Source organism: Buteo buteo, chromosome 11 (genome assembly GCF_964188355.1).
Source record: "Buteo buteo chromosome 11, bButBut1.hap1.1, whole genome shotgun sequence".
Classification (NCBI taxonomy): domain Eukaryota; kingdom Metazoa; phylum Chordata; class Aves; order Accipitriformes; family Accipitridae; genus Buteo; species Buteo buteo.
In genome coordinates this window covers 7416224-7437153 of record NC_134181.1, presented here as the reverse complement: position 1 = coordinate 7437153, position 20930 = coordinate 7416224, and the positions used below count along the sequence as shown (strand labels likewise).

General features: G+C 39.3%; 2 protein-coding genes across 2 annotated transcripts; both read left to right on the top strand.

The window, feature by feature from the left end:
• Window positions 1–876: 876 nt before the first annotated feature.
• LOC142036246 (hypoxanthine-guanine phosphoribosyltransferase-like) lies at window positions 877–9557 on the top strand. Its single transcript, XM_075039372.1, has 9 exons — window positions 877–894; window positions 4177–4283; window positions 4734–4917; window positions 5826–5888; window positions 6431–6448; window positions 6650–6732; window positions 7766–7812; window positions 8509–8585; window positions 9510–9557. The coding sequence occupies exons 1-9, from the start codon at window positions 877–879 to the stop codon at window positions 9555–9557; spliced, it is 645 nt and encodes a 214-aa protein (XP_074895473.1).
• A 1496-nt stretch (window positions 9558–11053) lies between these two features.
• Window positions 11054–15767, top strand: NUDT7 (nudix hydrolase 7). Its single transcript, XM_075039988.1, has 4 exons — window positions 11054–11146; window positions 11536–11689; window positions 12824–12982; window positions 14898–15767. The coding sequence occupies exons 1-4, from the start codon at window positions 11076–11078 to the stop codon at window positions 15279–15281; spliced, it is 768 nt and encodes a 255-aa protein (XP_074896089.1). The 5' UTR covers window positions 11054–11075; the 3' UTR covers window positions 15282–15767.
• The last annotated feature ends 5163 nt before the right edge of the window (window positions 15768–20930 follow it).

Genomic DNA, 20930 nt, shown 5'->3' with positions numbered 1-20930 from the left:
AAAATTTTCTTTCATTAATGTGCCTTCTCCCCAAGAAAACACTGAACTCGTCGAATTAATAAAATGTACCCAATCTGGTAAGAACATTCTGTAACATGTTGTATGCAAGCTGGCTTTAGCTCTTTTTGTTAGTAGGATTAATTTTTAGAAATCTAAGACTTTCATGTTAATCCCAGATAATAGTGCAGTTTGGTACACTAAAATAATCAGATTACAGTGAATGTCAGCACGATTTGATTTTAAATTACGTGAAGCATGTTACTGGAACTATCACCCCCTCATTTTATGAAAGGACGACCTGCAAGAATGTCAGACAGGGTTCACCATGTCTCAACAGCTGCAGACCTCTGCTTCAAGTCATTTTTAAAAATATGGTTTTGTTTATTCAAATACTGAATTTTTGGGTGCAAGTTAGCACAAGAATTTTTAAAAGATGTGGGCTTTATCACAACAATGGATGTGCAAACATTATGTAAGAAACTGGTATATAAAATTACCTTCTATACATATACCACTGAATTACCACCTGCTACAACCACATATCTTATTTGTGGTTTCAGTTAAAAAAAATACTATTCTACCTAGACCTTCCAACTAATTGATTAATGAACTTCCTTTTTGCATCTCCCTCGTTCCCCATATCTTTACTCTGATTGGTTACAGCAGGGCTCATGGCTATTTTATTTCTGGTTAATCTGATTAAGTAAGAACCTGGGATTGTGATGTCAGGGCATTAGCAGAAGGAAGTAATGCTTCCTGTAGGAAAGATGACAATTTTGACCTTTTAGAAGCAGGTCATGATCTGACTGCAAGATGAAAATAGAGCAAGACAAATAATACCAACTCATTCTCCGATAGGATAGTTCAAGTGAGATTATGGCTCGTGGACTGCAGGTAAGAAAGCATAATGCACTCATATTTGGTTATTTGATTGAAGGAAGCTTTGGGTGTGGGGGAAGAGGTTAGCTTCAGCAAAAATAGTAGAACATTAGAAATACTGACTAATGAAAGGCCTTGTTTCTTATATTTACTCAAGAGAAAAACTGGCTTTCAGAACAGAGGCATCTTAACAGACCTAATTTTTTTACAAACTTAGGACATTATTTATTTGATTTTAATATACCTACATTCATATTCTTTCATTCTGTGCTGATGAAACAATACTTATTTATGAATCTCTTTATTGTACAAAATTGATGTAGTTAATTTTGTTGGTTTTTTCCCCCCTTAAATTCAGAAGCCTACATCAGTAAATGAGCAACAGATGAGACTGAATCTAAATTAAACAACTAATTTCTCAAGTTATAAGCTCATGATTTAAAAATTTAATGACTTTGTGTGATAGTTTAGTAGACTGCTTTATTATAATGGGATGCTGCTGTATTATTTAGCATGTGCCACAAAACAAATGCTTTTTATGAGCCTGTAAGGTATATGCAGCCTGTTGCTATGGTGATGTGGTGCTCAAACTGATGCAATCCTTAAGGTTCTGTTCATGAACCTTTCAGCAGACCATAAAAAATGTTTCACACATAGCAACAAACAAGATATTAATGTAGCAGATATTGTTTGCACAAAATAGTCTCAATGAGCATAGTCATTAACCAAGTAAAGGTACTAAACTGCACTGTTGGAGTAGCTCTCAGCAGTGATCACTATGCACACCTGTATGCTTCAAGATTAGCTTTATTCAATAGTTACAGTAACATGGACAAAGATCATCCCTCACTTGAGCTGAACAAGTTGTGATGCCTCTCATCAAATGCAGCAAGAAGCTAAATTCTGAACTTTAACTTGCTGTGCAGATGAAAGCCCAATTTATAGCTGCAAAAGCAAACTGTAAGGCTGAAGTCCATTAAATATGGCAATCAGTATCATGACTGGGCAAAAGAAAAACTGCTCAAATCGCAGGTAGAGTAGTTATTGCATTTAAGGTGCAGTTATGCATAATGCAACAGAGGTGGGGATCTTGCAAAAAAAACCCAAACACCAAAACCCAACAATAAAACAACCAACCCACCCTACAGCACTTTTGAAACTGTTTGTCATGTCAGTGACTATACTTAAAGGTGCTTTTTCTGTACTCCAAATGAAAATGATGTTTGTGTGTTCCAGTAGTCTCAAAAACTGTCTTTTAACTTTGGCCAATGCTTATAATTAGGTCCTATCATCACTGCTTCTTGTTGACAGAATCCCATATCCTGTGTGTGTATTTTGTCTGTCACCACTAGCAACCTCAGACAGGGAGAAATTAGCCCATTTCAAACTGGCCAACTGGGTTAATATAACACGCAAACAACAATAAGCAGTTCTGCACTGCATTAAAGCCTGCTCATAGATGCTAGTGTCTAGCCTGATCTACAGCTGATACCAGTGTAACTGCCAGTATCTCTTCCAAGATTAATAAAGCACAAACAAACTTAATTTAAAAACAATCCTTCACCTAAGCTTTCACTTTGCTGACTTCAGCCATGAAGAAAATAGTAACTAAACCAGGCAAAATAGTACTCCTGACACTCCAAACAGTGCTCAACTACAAGACTATTCTGTAAGTCTAACTTGGAACATCAAGGCCTATCAATTTTGAGTACTTGCAGAATACAGTTAGTTCAGCCAGGATGAGATTCTATATGCATTGCCTTGTACTACGATAATCTGTTCTTTGAAATTCTTGTTCACACCTGTCTCTCTAGTTTTAACTTTAAATGAAGTAGGCTTTCGTGGCCAATTTAAAATAAACAGCAGTAATTGGTTATCTCATTTTTGTGGCTGCTGTGAGTTTTACAAGTAATAACCTACTCCTGTTCCCTGCAGTCCATTTTTCATTTCTTCCTAAGCACTCACTTCTCCTATGCCAAAAAAGGAGAATTAAAAACAATTCATCTGCCTAAAGAGTTTGCAGGTGTCAACTTGTTTGTTAGCAATACTTTATGCTGTTACTGCCTAGTTCATAGCTCTGTGCTGTCTATTAGCAAGCCACTGTACTGAGCTCTGTTGAATGCAACTGGTGTGTAGTTAACCTGTTTTGCACTAGTGAACTCTGAGCCAGCTTTGTATTTTTCTTTCAATTAGTTCTGTAATTTTTTAACAATAACAGGGCAATATTATATGTGACAATCTCACTAATTCGAGTTTTTTCTTAACTTATTTCTAATACTTACATATTAGCCCTCTTATTCCCAATTGTTTCTACGTCATTATATTTCTTTCTTGCCTGCTTTTGTGCCACCACTTCATAAATGAACAAAGGCCAAAGCATCCATTATGGTCTTGAAGGGTGGTAGAATCCAAAACCACAATCTGTTTGGGGCCAAAAGACTAGTCAGAAGAGAAGCCCAAATGGAGAACTTCTAGGCATCCAGACACCTCTGGGTGCAACAGCCTGGAGCCAGCATATTGAAGAGAGAACTGTAATCCTAAACCCTGGTGGCAAAAGGATTAAGGCCCTGATCTGTGGGAAGTAGCTATGGCCTCTCCCCAACCATGCTGAGGAGCAATCTGCTAGCAGGGCAAACAGTACAACGAGCTGAACTGCAGCACAGCAGGTCTCTGGTTCCCCCCTATGGGCACTTCTCTTCCCACTACCATCTCAAAGCTTCTCCTTTGGGGTAAGTCATCTCCCCTGTCCTCTGAGACAGCTGATGGTTGGTATGTGCTTAACTCTTGTCAAAAATTCAGTTGTGAATTCACACTTAGGAGACAGAATTTTCTCTTCTGCACAATGGAAAATGATGGTCAATGCAGTGCAGCATCCTAAAGTCACCTGCTGACTGGAGATCAAGCTGTAATCCCAATCTACTTGCCTTAAATTTTAATTTTTGCTTGTCTACCACATGAACAAGCTACTGTGCTCTGCAGAAGGGGGAATGAAGAATACAAGAGGGTTTTTGTTCTTTTGGGTTTTTCATGAGTTGATGATGGTTGGGAATTTCTTTTATAATGACTGGGGCAAAGTAGTTATCTATCCATTCACATCTCAGACAAGCACACTAGCTCCTGAATTATCAGACAGATTGTAAACTGTTCTATCAAAAAAGTTCAAAAACTTTCAGATATATTTTTATTTTGACACATTATTGAAGGGTGTGTGGGCAGAGGAGTCTTTCTCCACATTATCTGAGACTGGAAGGTATGGATCTGGTTTTACTCTTAGAGCTATTTCCCTTTCATTTGCAGATAAGAGATGAAGAAACTGGCTATAACAAAAATCTATTTTGCATTCCTAAGCATTACGAAGAAGATTTAGAAAGAGTCTTCATTCCTCATGGACTCATCCTGGACAGGTATGAGGGTAAACAACAAAGAGTAGTGACAGTGATGCCAATGATCCATTTCCCTCCAAACGAAAAGACTGAGGCCCTACCCTGCATAGCCCATGAGAAACATGGAAACCCTGCAGCTGTAACACTTGTGTTCTGGAGTTCAATACAAAAGGAGTTTTACAGAGAGGATTCTTCTACAATGCCAGTTAAGTTTCCATGTTATCTCAAATATCTTTAAACTTTCCTATCCTGTCTTGTTTAGATATATAGATTAAATCAACAGTATGTCAAGTGGAGTAGGCATCATCTTGCGAACTGCAAATATGTAACTAACTTTCCTGTGTCTTAATGTGGTCACAATTTACTGTTTACAAAAACCTAACAGCAAGATCAAAATTTAACATATGGACAAACAAATATGATATACAAAACAATTTAAAGGATTTGTTTGTTTGTTTGTTTTCCTTCCAGGACAGAACGTTTGGCTAGAGATATCATGCAAGATATGGGAAGCCATCACATTGTTGCTCTCTGTGTCCTTAAAGGAGGCTATAAGTTCTTTGCTGATTTGCTGGACCGTATAAAAGCACTGAATCAAAATGGTGATAAATCTGTGCCTATTACTGTGGATTTTGTTAGAATAAAAAGCTACTGTGTAAGCAACTCTCTTTTCTTTGGAAAATCAACTCTCCCCATAGATTGACATTCTGAATACTGGTAGTTTATATGAAAACTCCACAAAAATTGAGTTTATGCATATATCCTGTTCAAAGCAATTCAATTTATTACACACTGAAAAGCAACTGACTTACCAATCTGCCCCAACAATCAGATGGATATTGTATATTCACTAGAATGAACCTATAGCAGAACACTTAACACAACAAAGCCAGGGTCAGGTCTCCTATGTCCTCCTCTCCAGCCTAAAGCTTCCATACAGGTTCTACTCTGTCTTTACCATGGCACCCTTTGGTGGGAGGGAGTATGGGGAGGAGCTTAGCATCACAGACTTGCTTATTGTCTTTCTCTGCATTATTTTTTTATTCTGTATAGATAGTAATAGAGAGACTTGTTTTCATAATCTGTGTGTTGGGGAACAGGTAACTTTTGCCTGAACCAATCGTAGTTGTTCCAAGCCAATTACTGTAAACCAGTGACTTATGCTATTTTTTTCTGGTTTATCTTCTCCCCTCTTTGAAGGCTACAGCTCTGTGCACTGATCAAAATTTACCCCATGCTAAATACAACAGTTTACAATACCCTATAAATTTTTCATGGAATTCTAAAACCAATCTGGGGTAACAAAAATAGCTGAAAGCAATGGTATCTATTCCATGAATATGGATGTACTCTTGTTCCATGCAAACATCTGTCTGCACCGACACTTCACTCTCTCCTCTTGCTCTCAGCTACTTTACACAGCACTCCTTCAGTAAAACAGCTTTTAAGTTGCAAGTGTCATTTGATAGGCAAAAAGCAAGAGCAGCACAGCGTTCGTACACATACAAGATAACACTTTTGAGCATGTTTTATGTGACTCCCCTCTCTTCTTTCTCCTTCTAGAATGATTCACCTACAGAAGAAATCAGTATTGTTGGTGAGGAACTGTCTACGCTAAGTGGGAAGGTATGAATTAGCATCTTCAGCTTTTAAAAGGCAAGAACAGTTCTTGTGTATCTTCCAGGAAGTCCATCTTTATTAAGATTTTGATACTACGTATTTACAGTCACTTAACTCTGGTTTAAAATGCCATGCTTTGAAACAGTGAGTAATTTCCACTGATCCCAGTGGAAACTTAATGGGATCAGTACTGAATGCTTCTAAAGATCCTATTCTACATTTTATCGCACAGCCCCCAGAAGTGAACCATCTTAAACTGACTCATGCAGTATGGTTCTAGAATGCTATCACTATACATAGAATAATATATAAAACGTGACATAGGTGGCTTTCTCACAGTATTTTATGCTTCCATAAATACTTACAGAAAGACTCTTCAGAAGGCACTAAAATAATGTAACCAGTTAAGTGACAAGCTCCTTTGAAAATCAATTGCAATTTACCTGTAACTGAAGCTTGTAGTGCAAATTTTTCCTGGCTGTATAATTCACTGAATGTTGCCATGTAAATATTTTCTTTTCTTTCTCTCCCTACATGATCTTTTCCAGAATGTGTTAGTAGTAGAGGTAAGTAAAGATTGGAGTGGGGGGGGAGGGAAAAACATGGACTTTTTTCTCCTGATTTTGCAAGTTAATACAAAACAGTTAATTATGTTACTGTGCTGCCACGGTTGCTGACTGGTTTTTATGCTTTAAATTAATCCACTGACAGTCTGGGGTTTTTTTCTTTCAGACTTGGAGGATAATATATTTTTTTATCTCTTTCAGGACATTATTGAGACTGGTAGAACAATGAAAGCGCTACTTTCAAAACTAAAAGACAACGAACCAAAGATGGTAAAAGTTGTAAGGTATAATGATATGGCCATTTACTAATGTATTGTTATGAGAAGATACAAAAAAATCATTTAGGTGAATAGTCAGTGTATGCTGGTGGGTGTCTGTTTTTGTTTGAAGTTTGGAGGAAGAGGAAGTAAAAGCAGGAAGCAATCCTTATCCAGCTGGTGAAAAACTAAGTATTTATTAAACTAGGAACTTTACATATGCACAACCACCTGCATTGTTAAAGTGAATAAAAAAGGTTTCCTGGCTCTTTTTGCTTAGTCCATAAAGTCTGATGGATTCCCTTTTCTTACCTCCTTAAGTTTGAAGGAAATTCAGCTCTTTCCATAGGTTTCATAACACCTTCTCAGTTGCCTCAATACTAGAATGACAACTCAGAATTTTTCTTAATATCCTCAGTCATACACGTTTTCAGAGTCTAAGAGTTTGTCAGCACTTGCAAGATGACTTCAAGTAGCATTCTAGATCTGCTTTTAGATGATCTCTCAAAGGAATTTTTTTTTAATATCCCTGTCTCTGTCAAGTAATCACAATGCTTTGAAAGAACACTTCTTGTTTTATGTACCAGCTATGCTCCTCCTAGTGACTGTCCAGGAAGTTCTCAGTTTCTTCAGAAGCACACAAGAAAAGCAAGAATGGATATGATTTTTGTGGAAGAAATCGTAGTGGTGTTGCCCAGCTCGTGCTCTTCTCTTTCCCTCCCTGCTAAAATCTTTACATGCCACTTGAACTTGCTTACCTGTCTGTGCTATTCTAGTTTGCTGATACATTGCTACATGAAAAGATAATGATTTGGGATACAGAATTGAAGAGAACTAAATGTAAAACAACAGAGTCATTTGGACCTTCAGAATGAACCTAGATCAGAGCCTTCGCTTCTTCCTCAATTATAAGGCTACTTCTTTCTGTTACAATAATCTCATTGTTTTAATTTAACTGCATGATTGTAGAAGCTTATGGGGAGGGGCAGGAGTAGTGAAGTATACAGCTTAGAGCAAGACATATTCTAAAAAACATAACCACCTCTGCTCTGCCTTACAGCCTGCTCATTAAAAGGACACATCGAAGTCCAGGTTACAGACCAGACTGTAAGTACTGCGTTTTTCTGGTTGTCCAAAAAACGATCTCATAATTTCACTTCATGGAGTAAGTCTAACAACTAGCATATAAGTTTCAGGAAGGCCAAGAGAAATGGGGAGAAAAAAAAAAAATTTTTAAACTGACAACCAGCCTGTCCCATGCTGAAACCTCACGACGCCTCTTTTCTTTTTTTCTTTTTTTTTTTTCCCCCCAGCTGGTCTGAGTGCAGGTTTGGTGATTTGTTAGCAGATACCAGAAAGAGAATCAACCTTAACTTTGTATTGTTTGGCTTTGACCCTAAAAGGCATTTGTTTTGAGTCTGCATTAAACTTGCCTTGTTTTCAAACTGAAAATCCCTACTGAGTTGCAGTGCATCCACTATTACACTTCTGTAAAATCTCATTCCTTGTCTCCCTCTCCCAGGACTCCTTCCTAAGTAGGTTTTAAATAATTATTTTGTTCTTAAAATGCATTCTCTTAACATTTTAATTGTATTACTAACTCGTGGGGATAGTATAGATTCTAACCTTTGTCATCAATTTACGGCTCTGATTCTTAAAGAAGCATGCTAAGTACCTTGAAAGCAAGATGATGTATTTGTTAGGTATTACACTTAAATAGCTGAAGCATGCGTTGAATACAAACTGTGTACCTAAAAGCTATTTACACCACCCAAGTATAAAAAGAATTGTATTTTCTTACAGATATAGGCTTTGAAATTCCAGATAAATTTGTTGTTGGATATGCTCTTGATTATAATGAATACTTCAGAGATCTAAATGTAAGTACATACATGTGTGCCTCGACTGTTACATATATGACTGTTACCACAGGTAAACAGCAAGAATATTAGCTTATACTAGGAGCTTCTCAACAATTAACAAAACTTCAAATCTGACTAGAAACTTCCATTAAAAGGGCAAAAACATTATTAATGTGCCAAGCTGATAATTCAATGTAAATGTGTAAGAACTTGTTTATGCCTCACCTTTTTATGAATCTACTCCACAAACCCAGCTGTGTTGTAAGATATTTTGAATCCTCCAGGATGGCTGGCAGCATACAATCTGCTGGCCCCATCTGAAAAGAAAGTAACTTGTAATTTGGCTTTATTTTGATGTTTGTCTGTCTTAGTGAAATCCTATGTTGCTCTCTTCTAGCCAAGTCTTTAAGATGGCTGTGTGTGGACTGTGTGTGAAGGTTTTTCCTACACTGAGTAACATGTCCATCAAGATCTCTTTTTCTTTATTCCATTGCAGTGTCCTTAGGCTGAACTGAGTAATAGACTTGGAAAGAGTGTAACTGATAGAAAGAGCTGATCTTTTTTTCCCTCCTGAGTTTTCAAAAGTACTTTCCTAAATCTGGTTAAGTGGAAAAGTTTTCCACTTCAAAGTCTTTTTAATAAGACAAACCAGTTCTGTTAAAAGACATATAATGGATCTATGCTATTGCAAAGCAATATGAAAAGGATACAATAATTGAACAAACCTGACCTCTTCAGAATATACAAATGTATAAATTACAGATGAGCTTGGAAGCAATATTAACATCTCAATTTTACTGCAAATAGTAAACTTGCAACCAAACTCACAAAGATTACTGTTCTGGTGTGTTTTCCTTACAATGCCAGGAATACAACTGAAAATCATTCTTGCATTTTCTTTGAAGGCACAGATTGACTAATGTTGTACTTTTATTTTTTTAGCACATCTGCATTCTGAAAGAGAAAGCCAAAGAGAAATATAGGATCTGATAACATCAGTCTTCTGCAACAATAGTTCAGTGGCACGTACAGCTGTGTGGATGAATAATAAGTAATCTACTAGTTGTGCTCTTTTCACTGGAGAACTACATTTCCTGAACATACTACTCTCTATAATTTTTTCCTATAGCAATTATGTAAAACAGCTTAAAGGTGAATGAGTTCTGTTCAGGTTTCACTAAAACTTGAACAGAACTCTGGCCATAAAATGGATATTATATTCTGCTGGAATGCAGCCAGGACCTGTACATGTGTATGTAATTATGCTTGGGTTTTAATTTACTATATGAAGTAACACATTATGCATATTGTATATAAACTGCACTTATTTTTACATGCGAGCTTGTGTGTGTAAATATATACACCAGTACTTTATGTAACAAATAGGATGAATAAGCATTTAAGGGCTTGAGGTTAAGTCAACTCTACAAAGCACATACCACATGGAAAACATATTTGGTTCTTTCACTTAATGCAACGGAAAAAAGTAAACATTAAGGTAATTACAGTGAGATTAGTTCTTATACATTCCATGTAATGTGGGGTGTTGTGTCTTGTTTTTTGAGGGATCAGGTGTTGATTGTACCATTGTGGTGTTACTCTGAATACAGGTTAACGCTCATTAATAGCTGTTAAGACTGGATGATAAACCGCTATAGTGGGAAATTGTTTCTGCTACTTGTGTCCCTAATGAGAACTGGAAGCTAAATTTTACCGCCCAGAAACTGCGCCAAGCTTGAGGCAGTCTCTGACACTTCACTGTTTTCTACCTGGACTAAATGATTAAACAAACTCTTGAGACCTTGGGTTTTGGTTTGGTTTTGTTTTTTTTTTTTCCCTCACTGTGAATTCAGAGTACTGAGCTAGGCGTCTGTGTTCCAAGAAGGTCTGGTGATGTCCTTTAGCTTTCCAGAGTCCTGTGCTACAGGTGACTAGCCTTTGACAGGGGTGCAACGCTGCCTTCCGGAGCCCCCCGATAGCTGGAGGCTGTGCTCTGCCGTGTGGGCCGCCCCTTAAAGCGATGCCAGCGCCTCTATGAGTGGACCCCTTACCTAAAGCAACGGGAACGGCTCTTACGGCAGCCCCGCGTCAGCCGCCTCCCTCGCCCCTCTGAGGACGGGCCACGGACGCCGCTCGGCGGGGCGCGATGCCAAACGGCTCCGTGGGTTTCTGCTTTTCCCAGCTGGAGCGAGGACTGCTGGCAGCTAACGCCGCCGTTCTCCGCGTAAACCTAGGCCGGGGAAGCTGCCGCCGACTGCTCGCCGGCCCTCGGCAGGGACCCCGGCAGCAGTGCCCTCAGAGCCCCCGCCTCAGCCGCCGCCGCGGGGCGCCTCACGCTCCCCGGCGGCAGCGGGAAAATCGCGCGCAGCCGTCCCGTGAGGGCCCCCTCGCGTGGCCTGCCCATCGCCAATCAGACGGCGGAGCCCGGCGATCTTGCGTGTTGATTGGAGGGACTGGCCGTCGGTCACGGGGCGGGGCGTGGGGGGGTGGGGGGGAAGGCGACGGGGAATGGGAAAGTCTGCCCGCGGGTCAGGGGTGTCAAAGATGGCGGCCGCCGAGCGGGAGGACGGGCCGGGAAGGTAGCCGTCGTCCCTGGCCCTTCTTCCGCTGCCCGTGGGCGATGCCTCCGCCCGCGGCGGCGTCCGCAGCCCCCGCTCGCCCCGCCGGCTGCGGGGAAAGCCCGGCAAGGAAGGCAGCAGAGAGGAGAGCCCTTCCTGGGCCTTGCGGGAGGCCGGGGCGGGGGGGAGCGTCTACAGCGGTCCCCTCTCGGCCGGGGGCGGCAGCCGCCGCCGAGCCCTGCCCGGGTCCGCCGGCAGCAGGCCCGGGCGGACGGGGAGGCGGTGAGCGGGGTGTCAGCGGCCTATCGCCCGTTAAGGTTCCCCTCTGTGGAGAAACACGTCCCCGTTGCCCGCGGGGCGCCGGGGTAGAGCTTGGGGGTGTCACGGCGCTCCGCTCTGTTTGCTTCTAGAGAGAGCATAAAAGAGAAAGCCAGGCTCCGCTTGAGGGAGTTCGATGTCGGAGACAGATTCTCCCACTTGCCGCTGCCCAAAGCCTCCGTCCTCCTGCCGCTGATGGTGAGGGAGGGGAAGCTGCACTTGCTGCTGACGCTCAGGTCGATGCAGGTGGGTGAGCGGGGGCCGCGGCCCGCCGTGCGCGGAGCCGGGCTCTCGGGGGGGCGGCAGGGAGCAAAGCCTCGGCGGGATGGCGGACGGCCACATCCTCGCCGGGTTCTCCCTCGGGGGCTTGCGCAGGTCCCATCCTTACCACGTCCTCTAGAGCCTTGCTTTCCAAACTTCGGTCCGGGCGGCGTGCCGAAGGGTACGAGCGGGTGTTTTTACACGCCTGTGACGAGTCTAGGACTTGCGTGCCAGAAAAACGCTGGATACCCAGAAACCTGTGACAGTAAAAGATGATTTCCAGATCAGAAAAGGAAATTTTGATTGCTTACTATGACTTAAGAAAACTGACAATGCGGTGCAGCTTCTATTGAAGTGACTTTTGAATCTGCATTTAATGTTACTCTTCTCTCTCTTTCTTCTATGAAAGGAAGGGCAACAACCTAAGTCCCCCAGAACTCTTCTGCCAGCATTTTGTTTTCTTCTAAAACTCTTTGTTTTCCACCCCACCCCCAGCCTGATCATCCACCTGTATTCAGAGATTATTTACTTGTCTGTTTTTCTGTTGCTGCAAAATGGAAGGTTTTGGGGGTCTTGCTTAGAAATTTTAAGACCCTAATAATTACAGTTACCTAGCTGATAAACTGATTGTAAATGGGCTTTTTCTGATCTTTGATGCGCAAGCCTATTACTATAACGTACTTAAAGGTACATTATTTAAATGTGTATTTCAGAAGTTCTTGCTCTTACCTTGAGTGTTTTAATCTCACTGTTCTAGTTGTCGTTCTAGATTCATCCATCAGTCTCTTATGCAAGCAAGATGATGAAAAATAATATAAATTATGAAGTATTAAAGCAGAATGTATGGTATGAATTACACAGTACTGTACAAGTGATATATGTATTTCTGATAGTGTTTGTAGATTAGTTGGGTATAGGCCCAACTTTTTTCTTGTGTAGCTCTTGATAAGGCATGTTTCTTCTGCCCTGCAGAAACCTCTTAGCACCACTTCCAGCTTCTTTGACTGGAAAGATAAATCAAACATAAAGTGATACTGCAATATGAATAAGCGTCTGTGTGGATCCAGGAAGAAATGTAAAACTTGTTATGTTTAACAGTAGTACTGCTTTAAATTCTAGCTGAGAAGGTCACCAGGGCAAGTGTGTTTTCCAGGAGGAAAAAGTGAAGCAATTGATAAAGATGAAATTGATACTGCTCTCCGAGAAGCTAAAGAAGAAGTGGGACTCCAGCCAGAGAAGGTGGAAGTCATCTGTAGGCTTGTGCCTGGAATTGATAAAGTAAGCAATAAACTGAGCAAGTCAGCATATCATTAGAAAATAAGCTTGGGTTATTTTCTTTTGTAAAGTTAATAGTGACTTTTTCAAACCTGTAACTGTAAATAAGCACCGCTTCTTAAAGCGTGCAGCTTGTGTTGCCAGCAAAGCGAAGAGATTCTTGCTTCACATTTGGTATTTGTGAGACCACATTTGGTGTTACCACGTCCAGTTATGGACACACTGGAGTACCAGAAAGACAGTGTTAAACTGGTGAGAGTTTAGCAGAGAGCCACGAAGATAGTAAGGGGGCTGGAGCACACGGATTATGAGGAGAGGCTGAGAAGTGGGTTTGCTCAGCCTGAAGAAGAGAAAGCTAGCAGGGGATCTAGTTGCTCTCTTCAGGTACCTCCTGGGTTGTTATAGAGAAGATGGTACCAGGTTCTTCTTGAGACAATGGACACAAGCAGCAATAAATGAAATTTTGATGAGATGCAAGGAAAATACTCTTTCCCATGAGATTAGCCAAACACTGGAACAGATTTTCCTGACAGACTGTATAATCTCCATCCCTGGAGATACACAGAACTCATCCAGACAACTCCCTCAGCAGCCTGATGTAACCTTAAAAGTTTTCTCATTCAATATCCTGCTGAAAGCAGGGTTAATTCAGGCAGAAAGGGACCTCTGGAGGTTTTGTGGACTGTGATTCTGTATGGAACTCTAGCAAGGAGACTTCTCTTCTGGAGGTGTGGTCTTCGGAGTGTAAATCACTGTAGATTAACAGGCTGCCAATTTCAATAACAATATTCAGTGTTAATAGGATCAGTTATCCCATAGTACAGAGGGGTTACTGACTTTATTTTTGTTCTTCAGGTAACAGCTTCTCTTTATTAATATGCCTACTGCTTGTTTTTGTATCTGTTAGCCACTTACTGTTAGCAATATCCTCCCCCATGAAAAAACAAAATAACTAGTTTTAAAATTGTATTGCAAAATGCTTTATTTCTTAAATTATATTTTCCATACCGATAACTTTAAAGCCATGTAGTTCAAAGGCTATATGTAAAAAGGATCAGTTTAGTTTTTATAACTCGTTTTAGTGTTTTCCAGCAAATAGCCTCAGTCAATAAAAAAGATCATGTGGTTTTGGACCACAAAAATTTTACCTGTCGGATTCTACTTTGTCTTCTCTGTGCGTACATTCCAAGTGATTCTGACTTGGGTGGAGTCTCTCCAGACTGGCATCAAATAGCACAAATATTGAGTTTTGCTGTTACTGCTTTCCGATAAACAGTGATGCTTTGTTGGTATGAATAAATAGAAGTAGCAACATATCTTAAAAAATTTTGGTGTCCTCTTTATGCAAGCTACTATTTCAATAGATTTTGCCTCCCTATGGAAGAAGGGATTATATTTAAAATAAAAATGTCCATAAATGAGCAGTTTCAAAAAGTGTATATATTTTGTAACTAAATATACTTTTATCATATTTCTGTATCTGTAGGAAAATATTTCTATATCCTAGGAAAATAGAGAAATATGATAAAGCATAGGTGATTTGGAAAATTTGAATTAATATTGGAACTCGCCCAAGTAAATAAGGAAGACTTGTGAGAGAGCATGCATGTTTTTGATTGACAAACAAGCAGATTGACAAACCTCTTTAACTGCTATCTGATTATACAGGATGAACAGAATATTGTTTATCATGCTTAACAAATATAAAAAGAAAATCTAACATTTATTAAAATATATTTAAAATAAAATATAAATATCTTGCCATTAGAGGGACTAAATTGCATTACAGTTAAGAATATTTCATAGGTTTCTTGTACACGTTTTGTAACATCTGAAATGTCTTTATTTTAAAGAACATTCTTTTACTTGGTACAAACTTAGCGTTTGGGGGTTTTTTGTTGTTTTTTCTTCCTTTTAGATGAATCACTTGGTAACACCAGTTGTAGGATTTATAGAGGATACATTCCAGGCCACTCCTAATCCAGATGAAGTGAGCGATGTTTTTGTTGTGCCATTGGAGTACTTTGTCAAGCCCTTAAATTACAAGACCTTGCCTTATAAAACTTCAACTGGTTACTTAAGTCGGATGCACTGCTTTATATATGATGACCATAAACATAAAATGTCGTTCAAGATATGGGGACTTACTGCACACTTTGCTGTATTTCTTGCACTTGTAGTTTTTGGAAAGAGACCTACCTTTGAAGTTGATTATGATCTTGATGACTTAATTTCATCCTCAGAGAAAAACTTCATGAATTTATATGCATCCTTATACAAAAGAAAGAAGAGTAATCTATGACAAACTGGTCTAGCAATTTATATTGAAGGAGGAAAAGGGTTTTTGTTTATTCCCTTTGTACCTATGATTTGTTTGAATGTCACACTTGAACTTGTTCTGAATTGGGACTTACTAAAATTTATTTTTAAATAATATTTTTTAAGCTGACAAACCGTAACTAGATTCATATAATTTTAAATCTGTTTTAGAGTTGCCACAAGCACATGGTATTTTTGATGGACTTTATATACAGTTTTGGAAAATCTGTTTTAGTTTCTGCCTTTGTTTTGTGTGATCTAAGACACTTCCCGTGGTTTGCCTTCTGTATAATGAGATAATACTATTTTATCTGATTTTTGTCTGTTTGAATTAGAATGTGAAAACTTTTGGGGGTCTATCTGTCTGTCTCTTACTGTGTGGCATACTACGTATGGACAACATAATGCATACAGTCTCGCGTGGTATCTTTAAGCACTTACAAAATGCACAATAAAAATATAAAAGGTGGCAAGTGCTTTCACAATATTGTTTTGTTTTGGTTGGGCTTGTGGAGGGAAGAGGGAGGTTTAATGAGTTCTATTGCTCTTGCTCAATTTAACATTTCTCACAAGGAAATTCTGTAGGCTATGGAAAACTTAGTATACAGGCAACAGTACTGAACTTTGCTCCTCAGCATCTTGTTAGCATCACTTACTGAGCTCCTATAGGGAGTTATCTTAAGGAAAGAAAAGTAGAGTTTGAGTATTCATGGGGACTAAAATGCTTATCTAGAGTTGAACCTTTACCAGTCAGCCTGGCAGTGTCGGATACATGGTGTTCTTTGTGCTGTGAATCCTTGTTTCCTCACTGCTGGTGAACTAGAAGCTTATTCATAGTGGTTGTGATCTTATTGCCAAATGGTTAAGTTTTTAGAGGCACAATTGACTTAGGCTGGATTTGAGATGTAGTTTGCAAGTAAACAGTCCTTAAACAGCTGATCTTGTCTGAGTAAGAAGTGTGAGATGAAAGCATTCAGTGTCTACCATAATCATGTGTCTTAGTGCTAGTCTTGAATAAGATGAAGAACACCACTCAGTTGTTCTGGGTGTTTGCACTTTGTGCTTCCCCCCTCCATTCGCTAATGGATACAAGTGTGATAAAAAAGTTGCTGACAATTCCTATGAACTGTGCTGTAATTGAGCAGAAGTCAGATTTTTACATTAAGCAGCTTTTGTATACTTGAAGTTGGCTGTGACTTCAGCAAAATACATCCTTTTTACAAATAAATATTTCCCAAGTATGGCTTGAATAGCTAACTGTGATTTTCTAGGAAACCAAATTCTGGGATTTTTTTTTTTTTTTTTTTTTTTTTTGCTTCTCCTAATTGCATCTATAACATTCTCCAGCTGCTGTGCTAGGACAGTAGCATTTAGGCACTGAAATACCAGCTTGTGATTGGTTGGTAACAGCAGCATGACCTTTTACTGAAGAAGAGAAAGATGCTGAAGTTGCACTCGGCTGACAGATCTGTACCAAAACAAATCAAGGCTAAAATCAGTGCAAATCTTCTTGCAAGGACTGAGTTTCACTTTGCCTCCTCTCCCTGCTGTAACTGCGCAATACTTGGTATTTGTCTCTTCCCAGAGGCAATTCAGTGGTAAGTATTCTACTACAGTATTCTGCCTTAAACATTATTTATGCTGTGGCATTAAAGAAGTACAAGATTGGCAATCAGAATACTGGGTTGGAAAAGACCTCAAGAATTAGCCTCATCTCTTGCCACCTAAAGATGGAATCAGATACATGATATTCTGATAAATACCTAATTTTTTCTTAAGCTTCCCTGGACAATCCATTGTAGTCCTTTAGCCACACTTCACAAAGTTTTTAGTTGTACCAAGGAACACTTGATTCTTGTCCTGTACGTAGCAGAATGGTGAGCAGCTCATTTCCTTAGTTACTTTCTGCACTCCTGAAAACTATATCACTGTGTCTTCCTAAGGCATCTTGAGACTTAATGATCAGATTCCCTCAGGGTTTTTTTTGTCAGTCACATTTTCGATACATGTCTTGTCATTTTTGTTGCTGTCCAGAATTTTCAGTGAACCTTCCTCCCCCATTTTCCCCCCCTATCAAATATGTGATAATCAAACCTGATCTTAGTATTCTAGTTAACCATTTATTTGGGTTGGACAGGACAGGATTACTTCACTACTCCTTTTTATGTATCCCACTGTGATTGCTATTTGGGAAGCAGCATGGTAATATTAACTCATATTCCACTTCTGCCACTAAAGTTGCCTCATCCTTTTCTGAAAACACCGCCAATTGTTCCTGTATTTCTATTTATTGCATTCTATATTTGAACAGTTGATTATTCCTACCAAACGTACCACTTTGCACTTGTCCATATTGAATTACATTCTGATTTTTTCAATGATCTACTAGTGTGTTTTTCAGACATTTCCATTTTGCTGTTATCCTCGAGTTTAATGAATATATTTTCTGTTTCATTTACAACTTAGAGTAAGCACACTCAGAACGGGTCTCTGCAGAATCCCAATTGGTAATTGCCACTTTGACAATGAAATACTAACTACCATGTGTGGTTTTCTAACCAGCTGTGTAACATACTGCTATTGGTTTCATATAGACCAACCCTTCTTAGGTTGCACAGAGGAACATTAGGCAGGGCTATATCCAAAACTTGAGTATTTATAGTTCTCCCTATACACCAAGCCTGTTACCTGCCCCACAGAGGAAGTAAACACATTTGTCAAAAAGTTTATAGGAAAAAGACGATGGTTGCTACATATGTTCTTGTTAATTAAAGTACTTACGTAAAGGTTATTTGTTCTGATATCTTCCAGGAATTGGAACAGTTTGTATGAGTTCCCCGGTTCTTTCATAGGGCACTGTTTGCCTTTTCCCAGCCTCTGACAGGGAAGAAGATAAAGTTCCCTAAGTTTCAAAGATAATTGCTAATAATGTTGAGATTGGTTCTTAAGAGAATGGCTGTCACATTGGGATGTTTCAAAAGATTTGGCCATCTTGAACATTTTAGCATATCTAAATACCATCAAACCTTTCATATTCCTACATTAGCTCTTTTGGCGCCTATGTTAATTATATTTGGTATCAGTTGACTTTTTAAGTTTAAAAAGTTCTTTTTTTTGCTAGGGTGAAATCCTTGGAGAAGTAGTAGCCACATTTATGAAGAACAGCTTTATTTTTCATTATTAAACACTTGTGAAATTGTTAAAACATTTTTAAAAGCTTAACTTTAAACCCTTCATCATATTATTCATATCCTCAGTGTTTTCTCTCAATGCTAATGTATGCAGGAAAAGTAACTAATTAAAATAAGAACATTGTTAATTAAAATAGAGCAAAGCAATTAGCCCTTTGATTAGTAAACAAAGCAGGTACCAAGAGACAAAATTACTAACTTACTATCTGCCTCTGTTCCCAGCAGACTTTTTTCTTTTTCATCTCTCCACCAGATCTGGCACAGAAATTGTACAAATTGTACAAATTCAAACCTTAGTTTGTTTTTATTTCTCTTTTTTTTAAACGTTATTGTGTAGAACTGTAAGGACAACAACAAGTTACAGCTGTTGCTCCTTTTAACTGTTGCTCCTTTTAGCAAATGAAAATCTTGTTGATTTTTTAATCAAATCAACCATTTGAACTCGCTGAAAAACAAAACTTAGAGTGATTTGCAGTAAAACCACTGGGCCTTCATGCTTCATGTTATGCATCCTACATAATTTTACTGAGATAAGTTTCAAAATTAGGGAAGTACTTTCTTAACTCAAAATACTCGTTCTTTATTTAGATATCCATCTGGGATTTGCCCAAAAAACTTGAGCACAAAAAGAATAGAAGGAAATTTAAGTGCTTGTTACTAAAACTGCAATTCTGCCAGTCCCACATTTACTAATGGGAAATTGTTTCCTTGTGCAATCTTTGGATAAAATTCTTCCACAGTTCTTGGGGCAGGAACTAGAATATGACTCCCTCCAACCTAGGCAGCCCTCCTAACCAATCCAGGTCACGTTTGTAGTCTCTTTCCTACCTTTAAGAGGTAAGGAGTGGAAAGTGCCCCAAGCAGAGTATCACGAAGTCTGGCAATGCAGGCATTTCTCAGGATACTACCTCTGAAGTATGAGAGAACTGAAAGTGTGTAACCCTCACCCCTGTGTAGTTAAATAGTGTATTAAAGGGAAGTTGCAACTGCTCTGCACCTCATGTTTTTGAAGCAGAGTGTGACTGTGTGTTGTTTGTGTGAGATCAAACTCATGAAAAGGTGGATCCTCCAGGGAGACAAATCCTTCCCTGGGCCTTGGGCTTCAGGGAAGCTGTGTAAACTTTAAAGGGAAAAGATCTAGCAAGTGTGCTGTTCTGAGAATTTCCTATTGGAAGATGCTGTATTCTGCCCTTAAACTGGTTCACGACGTCGGACACTTAGCTCTCCCTTTTACTGTATACAAAAGTTTAAGAATCATAGAATCATAGAATCATTTAGGTTGGAAAAGACCTTCAAGATCATCGAGTCCAATCATCATCCATGCCCACTAAACCATGTTCTGGAGTACCTCATCTACGCGCTTTTTGAATACCTCCAGGGATGGTGACCCAACCACTTCCCTGGGCAGCCTATTCCAATGTGTGACAACCCTCTCAGTAAAGAAATTTTTCCTAATATCCAACCTAAACCTCCCTTGCTGCAACTTGAGGCCATTTCCTCTCGTCCTATCTCCAGACACCTGACAGAAGAGACCAGCACCCACCTCACTACAACCCCCTTCAGGTAGTTGTAGGGAGCCATAAGGTCTCCCCTCAGCCTCCTTTTCTCCAGGCTAAACAATCCCAGTTCCCTCAGCCGATCCACGTAAGACTTGTGCTCTAGACCCTCCACCAGCTTGGTTGCCCTTCTCTGGACATGCTCCAGCACCTCAATGTCTTTCTTGTAGTGAGGGGCCCAAAACTGAACACAGTACCCGAGGTGCGGCCTCACCAGTGCCGAGTACAGGGGAAAATACAGCATCTAAAAAAGGCCCTGTTTTTGTTCAATGGGCCAGGTGCTCTGCAGTTTGATATTGCAGTGTTATAGTGCCTCAGTTCCTTTTCAGATCTGTCTTTAAAGTAATGTAACAAAGCACTTATCAAGACCTGGGTGTCCCAGTGTTCTCTCTTACTGGTCCTGTGTTATACCTGAATATTATTAAAATAGATTTGTATCTGCTTTTATTTTGAATGGGGTGATTTAAAGGACTCCTTTACTTCAAATTATTGATTGCAAATGCATGTATGCCTTGTTTGTTGGTATGTGAATATAGCTCCCAATCTGAAAGGGTGTTTTATACATATATATTTACTCTTTGTACTTTTTCTTACAAACAAATCACCAAGGCCATTGCTCAGTTAAAAAAAGGTATTAAAAATATATTCCAAATTACATTTTCTAGCTATGGGATAAGTAATGCTAGCATGACAGTAAAATGAGTGCAAAGGCTTGTATCAGAACAAGAAAATTACTGATATGATATAAAGTTAACTAAAAATAAGTGGCATACAGTTTAATGTGAGTTGTTAGTCACTCTTTTAGTTAATGTGCAGTGATTCAGCATTTAACATTTCTATATTTTTGAGTGCTCAAATAATCAGGCTTTTGGTATTTAACATTTA